At 41.4% G+C, this 15,126-nt stretch overlaps 1 protein-coding gene across 1 annotated transcript in view; it reads left to right on the top strand.

Annotated features, from left to right (window-relative positions):
- The window catches only part of LOC132826828 (semaphorin-3E-like), a 328,532-nt gene that overhangs the window by 269,067 nt on the left and 44,339 nt on the right, over window positions 1-15,126 (top strand). The window contains exons 11-14 of the mRNA XM_060843075.1: window positions 7,378-7,609; window positions 8,866-8,957; window positions 9,076-9,117; window positions 14,410-14,576. Of these exons, the coding sequence (XP_060699058.1) occupies window positions 7,378-7,609; window positions 8,866-8,957; window positions 9,076-9,117; window positions 14,410-14,576 (533 nt within the window). The remainder of the gene's footprint in view (window positions 1-7,377; window positions 7,610-8,865; window positions 8,958-9,075; window positions 9,118-14,409; window positions 14,577-15,126) is intronic.

The following is a 15,126-nucleotide window of genomic DNA, read 5'->3' as shown; positions in this document are numbered from 1 at the left end:
AGACTTGTGCCCCTTTGCTTACACCTGATAAGTCGTCATCCCAACAGTACCCAAAGCGGTATACATGTTGTTGAGGGGAACCACCACAGGGGATCCCTGCACTGCCTGCCGGGTTCACTTTCTGTCCCTTGACTGTAACCCATCCACCTTTTTCATGTACCTGAGGTATGTCGACCTCCCTGTGACTCCTTTCAATAAACTCCTTTTCCTCCCGAATGATCCGAAGTTAATTCAGTTCCAGCTCCAGTTCCCTAATGCAGTTTTTGCGGAGCTGGAATTGGGTGCATTTCCCACAGATGTAGTCAGCAGGGACATTAGTGGTGACCTTTACCTCCCACATTCTGCAGGAACAACATTCAGCTGCCCTAACCTCCATTCCCATTATTCCAAATTTCCAACGTGACTATTGACAACTACAAAAAAAACTAGTCACCTCACCAACTGGCGCACAGAACCGTTTTTTTGGTTAGAGGAGGATGGGTGGGAGACATTACCTGAGTAATATTTCAGGTAAAGCAACCGCCCAAATATATAACCTTAGGCAGCAGTCCTGTGTCTGCTTCTGCTCAGCCTGCACTCCACCGAGACGCGGGGCAAGTTTTTATACTTTACGTTTATCTTCCCGTCAGGCCCCTGGTCCTCGCTGTCGCTCCTCCCACTGCAACTGCCACCGAAAATATGAAGACCACTGAAGTATCAACATGAAATGTCACAAATGGCAACCTGGTAACCTGTGAACAAAAACAAGTTTGCAAAAACAATATCCTGATCATAATTCATCATATCTGGATTATTATTAAATAAAGTTGTTCCTGGCAATAATGACCATTGCCCAGGATACACAGAAAAGACAATATTATCATTCCCCCACCCCCAGCTCGTTTAATACTCTGTTAGAGAGAATTGAAAAACTGTCAATAACACTCCAATGTTCGTCCTCAATGTGTGAACTGTTCCATAAAATCACTGGATGATTCTGAAGGGAAATGCATTATTGCTTAATTAAGCATTTCTCTTAGTTTTCCAATGAAAGTTTTCATCAGATTGTTGACAAGAACTATAAACCTGTGTTGACTAAGAATTTGTACCAATAGTCTGTAAAACAGATAAGTTGTTTGAGTAAAATGCTAAAATATGTAATTCCCTAAATATTTGACAAAACTTTGCAGATAAAAATTGCTACAGCTTCACTGAAAGAAGATCTTCTACTTCCCATGCTGTTCACTTCCCTCTGAAACTAAATCATCACGTTAGCTGATGTTCAGTTACTTCGTACCGATAATGTACTCAATGTGTAAAGGCCAAATGGGCAATAAATAACACTCATTGATGTGTCAATTCACTTTTTTTAAAATTCTGTTTTCACCACTTTGGAGGAAGTTCAGCGGTAAGGTAAGTAGAGGTTTGCTAGTCAATGTGGTGGTGAGTTATAAATACCTCACTAGAAACTGCATTGTTCCAAAAAGAAATGCACAGTATGCTTTCAGCACTGACCGAAGGAAATCAAAGTGAGCAGCTTAAATATTCATGAGGATGCAGAGAATGTCCTTTCCCACACTGCCACTAGTTTTACAGGTTGTAGAATCATCTCATTTATAATTCAAAGAAAGACTTTTGTGAAATTCTTTAACCACGAAAGGGTTCCTTCAATAAGAAACAATGCCAAGAACAGAATGTGTTCAAATGCACCGTTGTATGTTCAAATGGGTTAATTACCCAGTATTATTGGGTTAACAGTAACTATGTGTAATCCTCCTAATCCTTTAAGATTCAGTTCATGGAAAGAGGTCATTCCCCTTTCCTCTCCTGTTCTCATGGCTCCTGCCCTTCAAACGTACCCAGATGATATATGCCGGAAGTCCACATTTGGGAAGCTGTTGGTACATTACATGGAATGACCAGTTTCTCAGTCAGTGTGGTATCCCTGACAATCACACCTCACGTTTATACAGTTTTGACTGGAACTCAGTTTAAGAATCATGTTGAAATGAAAAGATTATCATTCAGGATCGGTAAGAGTCTCCACATATCCCAATGAGAGTCAGCCAAACCTGAAACTACCACATACATCATCAGAACAGATTTGTTCTCACTGGGAGCTTTATCCATTCTTCAATAAAAGCTGCTGAAGCAGGAATTGTATTTCTCCAGAAAGAGAACATATTCACCAGTTTGATTTTGTTTTTTACTGAGAAATTGGAAAGATATTTCTCCCTAAAATATTAATTTGTCTTTGAGTAATTGAAACTGATTCTGGTCAATGTTCCATCAGAGATTCTGCAGTCTGCGGCAGATGACCATTGAACATTCGATCACACCTTCTCTTGAAAGAAAAACACAATGACAATGAGAGAGTTCCCCAGCTGTCTGATACTGTACTGAGGTTCCAGGGGAAATAGGAAAATGTTGAAACATTATGTTAATTAAATTGAGTGAACATTAGATAATGTTGATTTTTAAAAATCATTGAATAACTTCCTACCTTTTCAAAAGTCTCACTCTTGATTGAGCTTTTGAATGCATAATCAAACATATCCTTGAATGTCACATTTCAGTATGAATGATATTTCTGTTTCTTAGATGTAACTGGCTTTTCAGTAGAACAGTGATGGAGTATCAGTACAATAAGCCATACCTTTGATAGATGCTGCTTTAATTCCCCTCCTTTCCTTGGAGTTTGACCTGAACTACCAATCGTAGTAGAGGACCAAATGGAGGAGAGGCCCCTATCAGAGGTTGTGAGGAGAAGGAAATTGCCATGTTTTTGAGTTGGTCTTATATTGCAAAATATTACGTTTACAGCTCAGGATCACTGAATTTCACAGAAGCCAATTCTTATTTGGAATCAAATTTATTGAGATTTATTGCATTTAATAATCAGGAAGATGAAATGAAAATAAATCTTTTGACTTTGACCTGAACAGGTCCTGACTAATGTATCCTCTCAAAACATGCATAATGTAACTGGAGGTTAGAATGTAACCCTCCAATAGTGACCTCCACCCGAACAAGACTTGTAAAAGGAAAACAGTACCAAACCAGCACTGGTGAATGGCTTACAGCTGTAAAAGTGCTCTGCCTAAAGCATGTAATTACATGTCAGAAACATTACATTTTGTTTTCAGGGTGGAGAAAATGATGGTTCAATGGCTTAATAAGATGTTATTTCACTTCTGGGATCAGATCCAAACAGATGGGGTGAAAACCTCTCGTTTATATATCTAAATGAAGTGTCTGGGCTTGTGCAGTGAATTCTGAGCAGATGTAAGAATTTGTCAAGAAGCAAACAGATATGATTCCCATTAAAGGTAATGATGATACTACAAAGCATCTAGGGAATATGGATATTGGGAATGCCCTGTTAATCTGTAGAGGCACCATTCCATATCTGGGAATTTAGAGACTGGGTCCTGCCTTGTATCTGATCTATCCATGTCTAAGCTTTAATACAATCAATGGAATCAGAGAGGTGGGGGAGGTGCAGTGTAAACTGGTATGTTTGAGTGTATGATGCAATAACGACACTCTGTATACATCATGATGGGAAATGAAATCATCTTGCTGTCTCTCAGTGTCAGAGCAGGATGAAACCACAGTAAGATATTTTTGACTAAATTCAGTGACGACCCTCTGTCACCAGTCTTTTTTAGCAACGCAATGAGACCAACAGTATTTCCAGATTGTACCTCCCTAACCAGCCCTCTCTCATCCGGTAACCTTTCTGGTCCAGCACACACCAATCTGGTAATTGTCCCTTGAGTAGCTTTGCATCAGTCTTTATTCATGTTACTTATTGTTACCACTTGGTCCAGTTTCAATTCCATAAAATCCTGTTTTGGGTGCTCAATTGGAAAATCACCCAGGCTTGGGCTGATAAGTGGCAAAGAAACTTTGTGCCACATAAATGCCAGATAATAACCATTTTCAATAAAAAAACACCATCACCAAATCTCTCACTATCAAAATCTTGGGGCTGACCATTCACCAGAATTTCAACTGGATTCACCAGATAAATATAGTGGCCCCAAGAATAGATCAGAGGCTAGGAATACTGTGACGAATAACTCATCTCCTGACTGGGGAAAAACTGTCCAATATCTACAAGGCACAAGTCAGGAGTGTGATGGAATACTCCCTACTTGCTGGGATGGGTGTAGCCCCCAAAACACTCAAGAAGCTTGACATCATCTCGGACACAGCAGCCCACTGGATTGGCTCCACATTCATAAACATTCACACCCTCCACCACAGACACTCAGTAACAGTAGTGTGTGCTCCCTGCTATCCTGTCCTTCTCCTCCACACCCAGATGTAATCTGGATGTTGACTGATAATCAGCAGGTACTGTCTCTGGTGACAGCTCACCCTTCTATTTAACCTCACTTATCCTCCACATACACCAAGGCTGCTCTTGGTCAAATCCAAATATTAAAACATCATTTAACTTAGAATGTTCCAAATGGAAATCCTTCAGTGTGAATCATAGAACATAGAACATTACAGCACAGTACAAACCCTGCAGCCCTCAACATTGCGCTGACCTGTGAAATTAATCTGATGCCCATCTAGCCTACACCATTCCATCATTGTCCATTTATACGTCCAATGCCCATTTAAATGCCCTTAACACCGGCAAGACTACTACTATTGCAGGCAGGCCATTCCACGCCCCTACTACACTCCGAATACAGAACTACCTCTGATATATGTCCTTCATCTATCACTCCTCAATTTAAAGCTACATTCCCTCATGTTAGCCTTCACCATCCAATGAAAAAGGCTTTCACTGTCCAGCCTATCTAACCCTCTGATTATCTTATACGTCTCGATTAAGTGATCCTCTTAACCTTCTTCTCTCCAACGAAAACAGCCTCAGTTCCCTCAGCCTTTCCTTATAAGACCCCTCCATATCAAGCAACATCCTGGTAAATCTCCTCTGAACCCTTTCCAAATCTTCCACATCCTTCCTATAATGTGCTGACCAGAACTGTACACAATACTCCAAGTATGATCTTACTAGTGTCTTGTACAGCTGAAGCATGATCTTGTGGCTCCGAAACTCAATCCCCCTACCAATAAACACCAACACATGATATGCTTTCTTAACAACCCTAAAAACCTGGGTGGCAACTTTCAGGGATTTATGCACCTGGACACCAAGATCTCTCTGTTCATCTACACTGCCAAAAATTTTACCATTAGCCCAGTACTCTGCATTCCTGTTATTTCTACAAAAGTGAACTACCTCACTTTTCCACATTTGCCACTTCTCAGCTCAGCTCTGCATCTTATCCATGTCCCTCTGTAACCCATAACATCCTTCAGCACTATCCACAACTCTGCCGACATTAATGTCAACCGCAAATTTACTAACCCATCCTTCTATACCCACATCCAGATCATTTATAAAATTGATAAACGCAGTGGCCTCAAAACAGATCCTTGCAGTACCCCACTAGTAACTGAACCCCATGATTAACATTTCCCATCAACCATCATCCTCTGTCTTCTTTCAGCTAGCCAATTTCTGATCCAAACCACTAAATCACCCTCAATCCCGAAACTCCATATTTTGTGTAATAGCCTACAATGTGGAACCTTATCAAACACCTTGCTGAAGTCCATATACACCACATCAACTGTTTTACCTTCATCCACCTGTTTTGTCACCTTCTCAAAGAATTCAATAAGGTTTGTGAGGCATGACCTACCCTTCACAAAACCGTGTTGACTGTCCCTAATCAAATTGTTCCTTTCCAGATTATTATAAAGCCTTATAACCTTTTCCAACACCTTACCCACAACTGAAGTAAGGCTCACTGGCCTATAATTACCAGAGTTGTCCAACCTACCTTCGTAAACAAGGGAGCAACATTTGCTATTCTCCAGTCTTCTAGCACTACTCGTGTTGACAATGATGGCATCAAGATCAAAGCCGAAGGCTCTTCAATCTCCTCCGAGGCTTCCCAGAGAATCCGAGGATAAATCCCTTCTGACCCAGGAGTCTTATCTATTTTTAGATCTTGATTAGATTAGATTACTTACAGTGTGGAAACAGGCCCTTCGGCCCAACAAGTCCACACCGACCCACCGAAGCGCAACCCACCCATACCCCTACATTTACCCCTTACCTAACACTACGGGCAATTTAGCATGGCCAATTCACCTGACCCGCACATCTTTGGAGGAAACCGGAGCACCCGGAGGAAACGCAGGCACGGGGAGAACATGCAAACTCCACACAGTCAGTCGCCTGAGTCGGGAATTGAACCCGGGTCTCTGGCGCTGTGAGGTAGCAATGCTAACCACTGTGCCACCGTGCCACCCACGGTGGCACAGTGCTAAAATTGCTAAAAGCTCCTCCTTGTCAACCTCAATCCCATTTGATCTTTTAGCCTCTATCTCCGTATTCTCACTAACATTGCCCTTTTCCAATGTGAATACTGATGAAAAGTATTCATTAAGTGCTTCCCCTATGTTCTCAGATTCCACACAAACTTACCACTACTATTATTGGTCCAAATCTTACCCTAGTCATTCTTTTATTCCTGATATACCAATCAATGTCTACAAACCAGGTGAGCTAACTCAAGGTCAGTTTTCTGCACGTTTTAATCTAGAAGATCTGATTGGACAATGCCAGCTACCAATCTGAGGAAATGTAGTTCTGGACTCAAAGTTAATTCTGCTCTCTCTCCACACATGCTGCTGGACCTGCTGAGTTTCTCTAAGAATTAATATTTCTGTTTGTTTCAGATCTCCAGCATATGCAGTTCTTTGTTTTATTTATCTAATTTCAAAATGTAAACTCACCAGACAGTTTGAATCAGATCTGGGACCATTTGGTGTGTCAAATTCAGCACTCTATCCAAATGGAATCTTGCACAATGATCAATGAGACAATCCTATAAAATTTCTGAGCTCACCACAACAGCAGAGAATGTTCGATTCTGGAAGAGTAACATTGACTAATGGCTCCATTATAACGATGATGCTCTCTGGTATGATTTTAATGTCCAGTAGCTCGAAGAGATTGTTCTGCTTTGAAACAATTTGTTCAGCAGCTATTCCTTGTGTTATTTCAAACACACGTGAATTTTTGTTTGTAATTCTAGTTTCATGCAATTTGTAATAAAATGTTTGTATAGTTTATCTTGCTGAGACATTGTGTACAAAGCAGCTGGAATTTTGAACTAATATATCAAAAACAGAAATTGCTGGAAAAGCTCAGCAGATCTGGTAGTATCTGTGGAGAGAATTCGGAGTTAACATTTCAGGTCCAATGGCTCTTTTTCAGAATTGATAGATTAAACCAAAGTGAATTAATGTGTTCCAATTTGATAGAACAATTGAGAATGGTTTTGTTCTCTGTTACAGTGTGCTAGTCAGATTAATGCACCTCCTGGCGGTAAATATCGTTCGACAAAAGATTACCCAGACGATGTCCTTCGCTTTGTCCGTAGTCATCCCATTATGTACCAATCAGTCCATCCTGTACATGAGAGACCAGTGTTGTTAAGGACAGATGGAAAACACAATCTGAAGCAGTTAGTGGTTGACCGTGTTGATGCTGAAGATGGTGAATATGATGTCTTATTCATTGGCACAGGTAACCAAATTAAATGAACATGCTTAGAAATTATGTTACGGTGGAAGGCAAGTTGTAGAAAATGTTCCTCTTTGCATCTTTTGGAACATAGCTAACAGCAGCCTCGATATCAATTCAGTGAAAATCCTCCTGTTCTTTGAGTTGAAAGGGGGGACAAGAACAAGAGGCCATATATTTAAAGTAATGTGCAAATGAAGCAAGGGTGACATGAGAAAAACTTATTTTCACACAGTGAGTCGGTAGGATTTGGAGTACACTGCCTGGGAATGTGTTGGAGGCAAGTTCAATTACAGACATTGGATGGTTTCATGGATAGAAATGTTATGCAGGGCTATGGTAAAAAGGCAGGAGATTGACACAAAGTAGGCATGAGGTAATTGAACAGGTGCAGGCATGATGGGCCAAATGGACTCTTTCTCTGCTGTGACCACTCTGTGATTCTGTGAAATCTTAATGCAGATTCTATAGCAGAAATATAAATTCTGCAATTTGTATGAGGGAGACTGCAGGAGAATGGGGCTGAGAGACATATCAGCCATGATCGAATGTTGGAGCAGACTCAGTGAGCCGAATTCTGTTCCAAAGCTAAGAGTCTTATTGTAATCGCAAGTTTAGGTCCTTTCAGTGAGCTACTTCGCTCATTAATTCAGATTGTGATTACAAAATAGAAAATTCAGGCCAACTGATGCAAATTTTGTTTAATTTATTCTAAGTTACAATTAAACATCCTGCTAATGGGTGATGTTACCACCTCAGGATATTTGATTGTGGTCAGTGTATGAGGAAGCTGGGATATCATCTGATACGAAGTTGATTGGCTGGAGGCTGGGAATGAATGAAACATATACAGTGGTTCTAGATCCCAGAAAAATAAATACTGCTTCTAGTCCCAAAAATGTTTAAAGAATTTAACTTTGGTAGTTTAGTGAGCGGCTTCCAGAGTCTTTAATGACCCTTGATTGGAGCACAACAAAGAGAGCGCATACAACATGCAATCATCGAAGACCAATTAGAATATTGCAAAGGGCCTCCCACCTAAGGTTAGTCAATAGGATCCAACTCAGGGTGAGAACAATCAGAACAAGAGCAGACACAGAGCAGATCCTGACCCAGTGCCATGTTCAGCACCTCTTAGGTGAGGAATATTTCAAATTGGGGGAATATTTCCAGAGCACATTAAAACTGTTAATTTTCCTGCAGAACATTAAAGATGAATTGCTTGCAACTATTTACGGAAGCCTTTTTCCTTTGCACAGATGCAGGAATAGTGTTAAAAATTATTACAATTTACAATGAGGAAACTGAAACAATGGAGGAAGTGGTGTTAGAGGAGCTCCATGTTTTTAAGGTAAGAATGTACATTTTGTGATTTTTACATTGAAGTTATATTTGGGGATTACATGTGTATGTGTATCACGAGAATATTATTGAGCTTAGAGTAACTGGGGCATTTGTTTGAATTGCAGGTGCCAACACCAATTATCACCATGGATCTTTCTGTTAAACGGGTAAGAGATTTACAAATCTATTGGAAGGAGAGAAAACATTGCCTCAATGAGCAGTGATATATTATTCAAATAATTAAGTCTTCACTTTATGTATCAATGTTTTTCCACAATGTACATATGGACAAAAAGGACTAGTAATATGTTTAGATAATCATGTTCATGATGGAGGGCCATAAGGGCAATCATTATTGAGGTCACACTTTGAAACGGAGGGTATATTTCATGTCACATCTCAGCAGATGCCGTGATATGCACATAGCAAGCACAATAGAATGTGAAACAGTATAGCACAGGAACAGGCCTTTCAGCTCATTATGTTTGTACTGACTCTGATACCATTCTATGCTAATACCATCTGCCTCCAAATAGATGATTAGATTCCCTACAGTGTGGAAACAGGCCCTTCGGCCCAACAAGTCCACACCAACCCTCCGAAAAGCTACCACCCAGACCTATTTGCCTACATTTACCCCTGACTAATGCATCCAACACTACGGGCAATTTAGCATGGCCAATTCACCTAACCTGCACATCTTTGGACTGTGGGAGGAAACCGGAGCACCCAGAGGATATCCACGCAGACACGGGGAGAATGTGCAAACTCCATACATTCAGTCGCCTAAGGTGGGAATTGAACCCTGGGTCCCTGGCACTGTGAGGCAGTAGTGCTAACCACTGAGCCACCATGGAGACTGTATCCCTCTATTCCCTGTCTGTCTAAAAGCCTGTTACACCTTACCATCATGTCTGCTTCTACCACCTCCCTCAACAGCATCATCCAGACACCTAACACCCTCTGTATAAAAATACACACATCTCCTTTCAACTTTTCCACTTTCGTCTTAAACCTATGCCCCTGAGAATTTGACAGTTCCAGCCTGGGAACGAGAATCAACTATCCACACTATCCATGTCTCTCATAGTTTTAGGGGAAGCCTGAAATGAGTTTTTTGCTTCGGTTTTCACCAAGGAAAGGGGCCTTGTTGTGAATGAGAACTTTGAGGAGCTGGGATACAGGCTTGACCAGATCAAGATTGATGAAGATGATGTGCTGGAAATTTTGGAGAACATTAAGATTCATATGTCCCCAGAGCAAGACCAGATTTATCCCAGGCTGCTCCGGGAAGCGAGAAAGGAGGTTGCCACGCCATTGGTGAGGATCTTTGCTTCCTCACTCTCCACGGGAGTCGTACCGAAGGATTAGAAGGAGGTGAATGTTGTTCCCTTTTCAAGAAGGGTAATAGGGAAATCCCTGGCAATTACAGACCAGTCAGTCTCACGTCTGTGGTCAGCAAAGTTGTGGAAAGAATTCTGGGGGATAGGATTTATGACTATTTGGCAAAGCATTGTGTGATTACAGGCAGTCAGCACGGCTTTGTGAGGGGCAGATCATGCCTCATAAATCTTATTGAGTTCTTTGAGGAGGTGACAAGACAGATCAACGATGGTTGAGCTGTAGATGTGGTGTACGTGGACTTCAGCAAGGCATTTGATAAGGTTTCCCATGGTAGGCTCATTCATAAAGTCAGGACGTATGGGATACAGGGAGATTTGGCTATCTGGATTCAGAATTGGCTGACTGACAGAAGGCAGAGAATGGTTGTATTCTGCCTGGAGGTCAATGTTGAGTGGGGTCCCACAGGGCTCTGTTCTTGGGCCTCTGCACTTTGTAGTTTTTATAAATGACTTGGATGAGGAGGGTAGGGTGTGGTTTCAGGAACTGACAAAGATGTTTGATGAGGAATAAGGTAGTGGATGTTATCTACATGAGCTTAGCTAAAGCATTTGAGAAGGTCCCTCAAGGTAGTTTGGTCCAGTACATTAAGTTATATAGAATTTATGATGAGTTAACAAGTTAGATACAAAATTGGCTTGGTCGTAGAAGACAGAGGGTAGTTGTGGAGAGGTTTTTTATTGACTGGAGGACTGAATAGTGGTGTTAAGCTGTGGATAGTGAGGAAGTCTGTCAAAGGATACAGAAGGATATAGATCAGTTGGAAAGATGGGCAGAGAAATGGCACCTGGAGCTTAATCTGGACAAGTTTGAGGTGATGCATTTTGGAAGGTCAAATGCAAGCGAAAAATCTACAGTAAATGGCTGGACCCTCAGGCACATTGGTATAAACAGAGGTGTTGTGATGTGAGTCCATAGTTCCCTGAAAGTGACAATATAAGTGGATAAGGTGGATAATACAAGTAGGCACACAGCATTCTTGCCTTCATCAGTCACGGCATGAGTGTAAAGGTTGGCAAGTCATATTGCAGCTGCATAAAACTTTAGTTCTTCCACATTTGGAATATTGTGTGCAATCTTGTTGCCACACTTTAGAGAGAGTGCAAAAGAGGTTTCCCAGATGTTGCCTGGGTTGGAGTGGATTAACTGTAAGGAGAGATTGGATGGATTTGGGTTGTTTTCTCCGGAGCATCAGAGGCTGAAGGGTGACCTGACAGAAGTTTAGAAGATAGAAAAGTACAGCACAGAACAGGCCCTTTGGCCCACGATGTTGTGCTGAGGTTTAATCCTAATGTAAAATATAATAACTTATGTACCCCTCAACTCACTGCTATCCATGTTCATGTTCAGCAGTCGCTTAAATGTCCCCAATGACTCTGCGTTCACCACTATCACTGCCAATACATTCCATGCATTCACAACTCTCTGTGTAAAGAACCTACCTCTGATGTCCCCTCCACACCTTTCTCCTAATATCTTCAAACTATGGCCCCTCATACCAGCCAATCCTGCCTTGGGGAAAAGTCTCTGGCTATTGGCTCTATCTATTCCACTCATTATTTTGTACACCTTGATCAGGTCTCCTCTCTCCCTCCTTCTCTCCAGAGAGAAAAGTCTGAGCCTACTGAACCTTTCTTCAGAAGGCAAGCCCTCCAGTCCAGGCAGCATCCTGGTAAACCTGTTTTGCACCCTCTCCAAAGACTCTGTATCTTTCCTATAGTAGGGCGACCAGAACTGGACACAATATTCCAAGTGTGGTCTCACCAGGGACTTGTAGAGCTGCAGCAAAACCTCACGGCTCTTAAGTTCGATCCCTCTGTTAATGAAAACCAAAACACCATATGCTTTCTTAACAACCCTATCCACTTGGGTGGCAACTTTGAGGGATCTATGTACTTGCACACCCAGCTCTCTCTGTTCCTCCAAACTGCCAAGAATCCTGTCTTTAACCCTATATTCAGCATTCGAATTCGACCTTCCAAAATGCATCACTTCGCATTTATCCAGGTTGAACTCCATCTGCTATTTCTGAGCCCAGCTCTGCATCCTGGGTCTCTTGGAGACCTTGGAGTGCAGGTCCATAACTCCTTGAAAGTAGAGTTGCAGGTAGATAGGATAATGAAGAAGGCATTTGGTATGCTTTCCTTTATTGATCAGAGCATTGAGTACAGGACTGGAAGGTCATGTTGCGGCTGGATAGGACATTGGTTAGACCACTTTTAGAATCTTGTGTGCAATTCTGGTCTCCCTCATATTGGAAGGATGTTGTGAAAGTTTAAAGGGTTTACAAAAAGATTTACAAGGATGTTGTCAGGGTTGGGCGGTTTGAACTATATGGAGAGGCTGAATAGATTTCGGGCTATTTTGAGGGGTGACTTTTTCGAGGTTTATATAATCATGAGGGGAATGGATAGGATAAATAGACAAGATCTTTTCCCTGGGGTTGGGAGGGTCCAGAACTGGACAACATTGGTTTAGAGTGAGAGGGAAAGATTTGAAAGGCACCTCAGGGACAACGTTTTCACACAGAGGATGGTGCGTGTATGGAATGAGCTGCCAGAGGAAGTGGTGAATGCTGGTACAATTACCACATCTAAGGGGCATTGATGAGTAGGAAGGGTTTACAAGAGTATGGGCCGGATGCTGGCAAATGAGACTAGATTAATTTCGGATATCTGGTCGGTATGGACGAGTTGGATCGAAGGGTCTGTTTCATGCTGTCCAACTCTATATCTCTCTGACTCTATGTCTCTAAACCCTCTCCTGCACAAAACCATGCTGACAATCCTCAGTAAGTCCATTTTTCTCCAAATGTCAGTAAATTCCGCCCCAAAGAATCATCTTCCATAATTTACCTCCCACTAATGTAAGGCTCACTGGCCTATAATTTCCTGGATTATCCCTATTGTCCTCCTTAAACTAAGAAACAACATTGTCAATTCTCCAGCCTTCTGGAACTTTACCTGTGGCAAAATAAAATGCAAATATCTCAAGGCCCCAGCAACCTCCTCTCTTGCCTCATTCAGTATCCTGCATTAGATCCCATCAGGCCCTGGGGACATATCTATCTTAATGTTTCTCAAGACATCTAACACCACCAACTCCTTAATGTTGACATGTCCCATGATATTAATGTAAAACCCCCGAATCTTGTCATCATCCATGTTCTTCTCCTTGGTGAATATCAATGCCAAGTACTCACTAAGGACCTCGCCCATTTCTCTGGCTCCACACATCAATTCCATCCTTTGCTCTTGTGTGCACCCACCTTTTTCTGTAGTTACCCTTTTGTTCCTGATATAGGTATAAAATGCTGAGGAAGTCTCCTTAATCCTACTTGCCAAGGGCATTTTATGGACCCTTGTAACCCTCCTAATTTTTATTTAATTTCTTTCCTGCTTCCCTTGTATACCTCAAGGACGTTGCTCAATTCCGGTTTGCTAAACCTTACATTTGTTTTCTTACTCTCTTACTGAAATGGCAATTAATAAACCATCTCCTTGAACAAGGCTAATTTTAAGCAGGGAGTGTACTTCCTCCTCAGGCTTCAAGCTGTTTTGGGAAGAAGCAAAATTCTGCTCTCATTTCGTTAAATCAGATGATGGTGGAAATTCATAGATTCTGTGAATGAAAATTACACGTATGCTTCTGCCAGTGCCTCATGGAAGAATGTAAAAATGACATATTATGGGGTCTAACAGCATTTCAAGATACTGATGCAGTTATTGTATTATTGTTTCAGTTTTTCAGCATTTGCAAGTTTTTTTTGTTTTGCTTTTGAGTCAAATTGTCTGTGTCTGCATTGGTTATGTACAGCACAATCTATGATTCTATGATTTTGTGATTCAATCAGTCTGTGTCTGTACAAACTACAAATGGTGCTGAGTTGAGTGTCTGCACTAGGCAGAGACAAAACTATCTGTGTATCTGTATAGGTCACAGATGATATTATGTCTTGCTTTCATTAACAATTTCTCACATAAATTATTTTATAACATTAATTACTTCAAAGAAATGATGATTGTAGTTCTGAATAACTTATCTTTTATTTAATCCAGCAAAATTTATACATTGGCTCAAAGTCCGGTATTGCTCAGTTGAGGATTCATCAGTGTGATATGTATGGCTCTGCCTGCACTGACTGCTGCCTGGCTAGAGACCCTTACTGTTGCTGGGATGGTGTGTCCTGTACCAGGTATTATCGACCTGGGACAGCTGCTAAAAGGTAATTGCATTCTACTACTGTTGTGGGGACCTGAATTCAGAATGATGGCAGTAATTGTTAACTTTAGAACTGGGAATATTCAAAGCAACATCTGATTTCAGGAAAAGGTGTTTTACAAACTTCATCTTGATTATCTGAGCAAGTCAGGTGTGATGAACTTTTTAATATCAGCCCTTGTTTAAAATTCATTTGGGCATGTCACTTGCTGGGCCAATGATTATTGCCCTCGAGAACCTGGTGGCGAGCTGTGTTCCTGAACTGCTGCAGACCATTTGCCCTTTGGGAGAGATTGCCAAGAGTTTGACCCAGTGACACTGAAGGAACTATGAAATATTTCCAAGTTAGTATGGTGAGTAGCTGAGGGAGGAGCTTGCAGGTTTTGGTGTTCCCATGTATCTACTGCCTTTTTCCTTCCAGATGGTAGTGTCCTGGGTTTGAAAGATGCTGTTAAAAGAGGTTTGGTGAATTACAGAAGTACATCTTGGTGGACAGGCTTAGGGAATGTTTAATTGATTACTTGCTGTAGTATTCCAACCTCTGATCTGCTCTT

This window comes from Hemiscyllium ocellatum, chromosome 23 (assembly GCF_020745735.1).
Source record: "Hemiscyllium ocellatum isolate sHemOce1 chromosome 23, sHemOce1.pat.X.cur, whole genome shotgun sequence".
In the NCBI taxonomy this organism is placed as follows: Eukaryota; Metazoa; Chordata; class Chondrichthyes; order Orectolobiformes; family Hemiscylliidae; genus Hemiscyllium; species Hemiscyllium ocellatum.
This window is presented reverse-complemented; position numbering and strand designations above follow the sequence as displayed.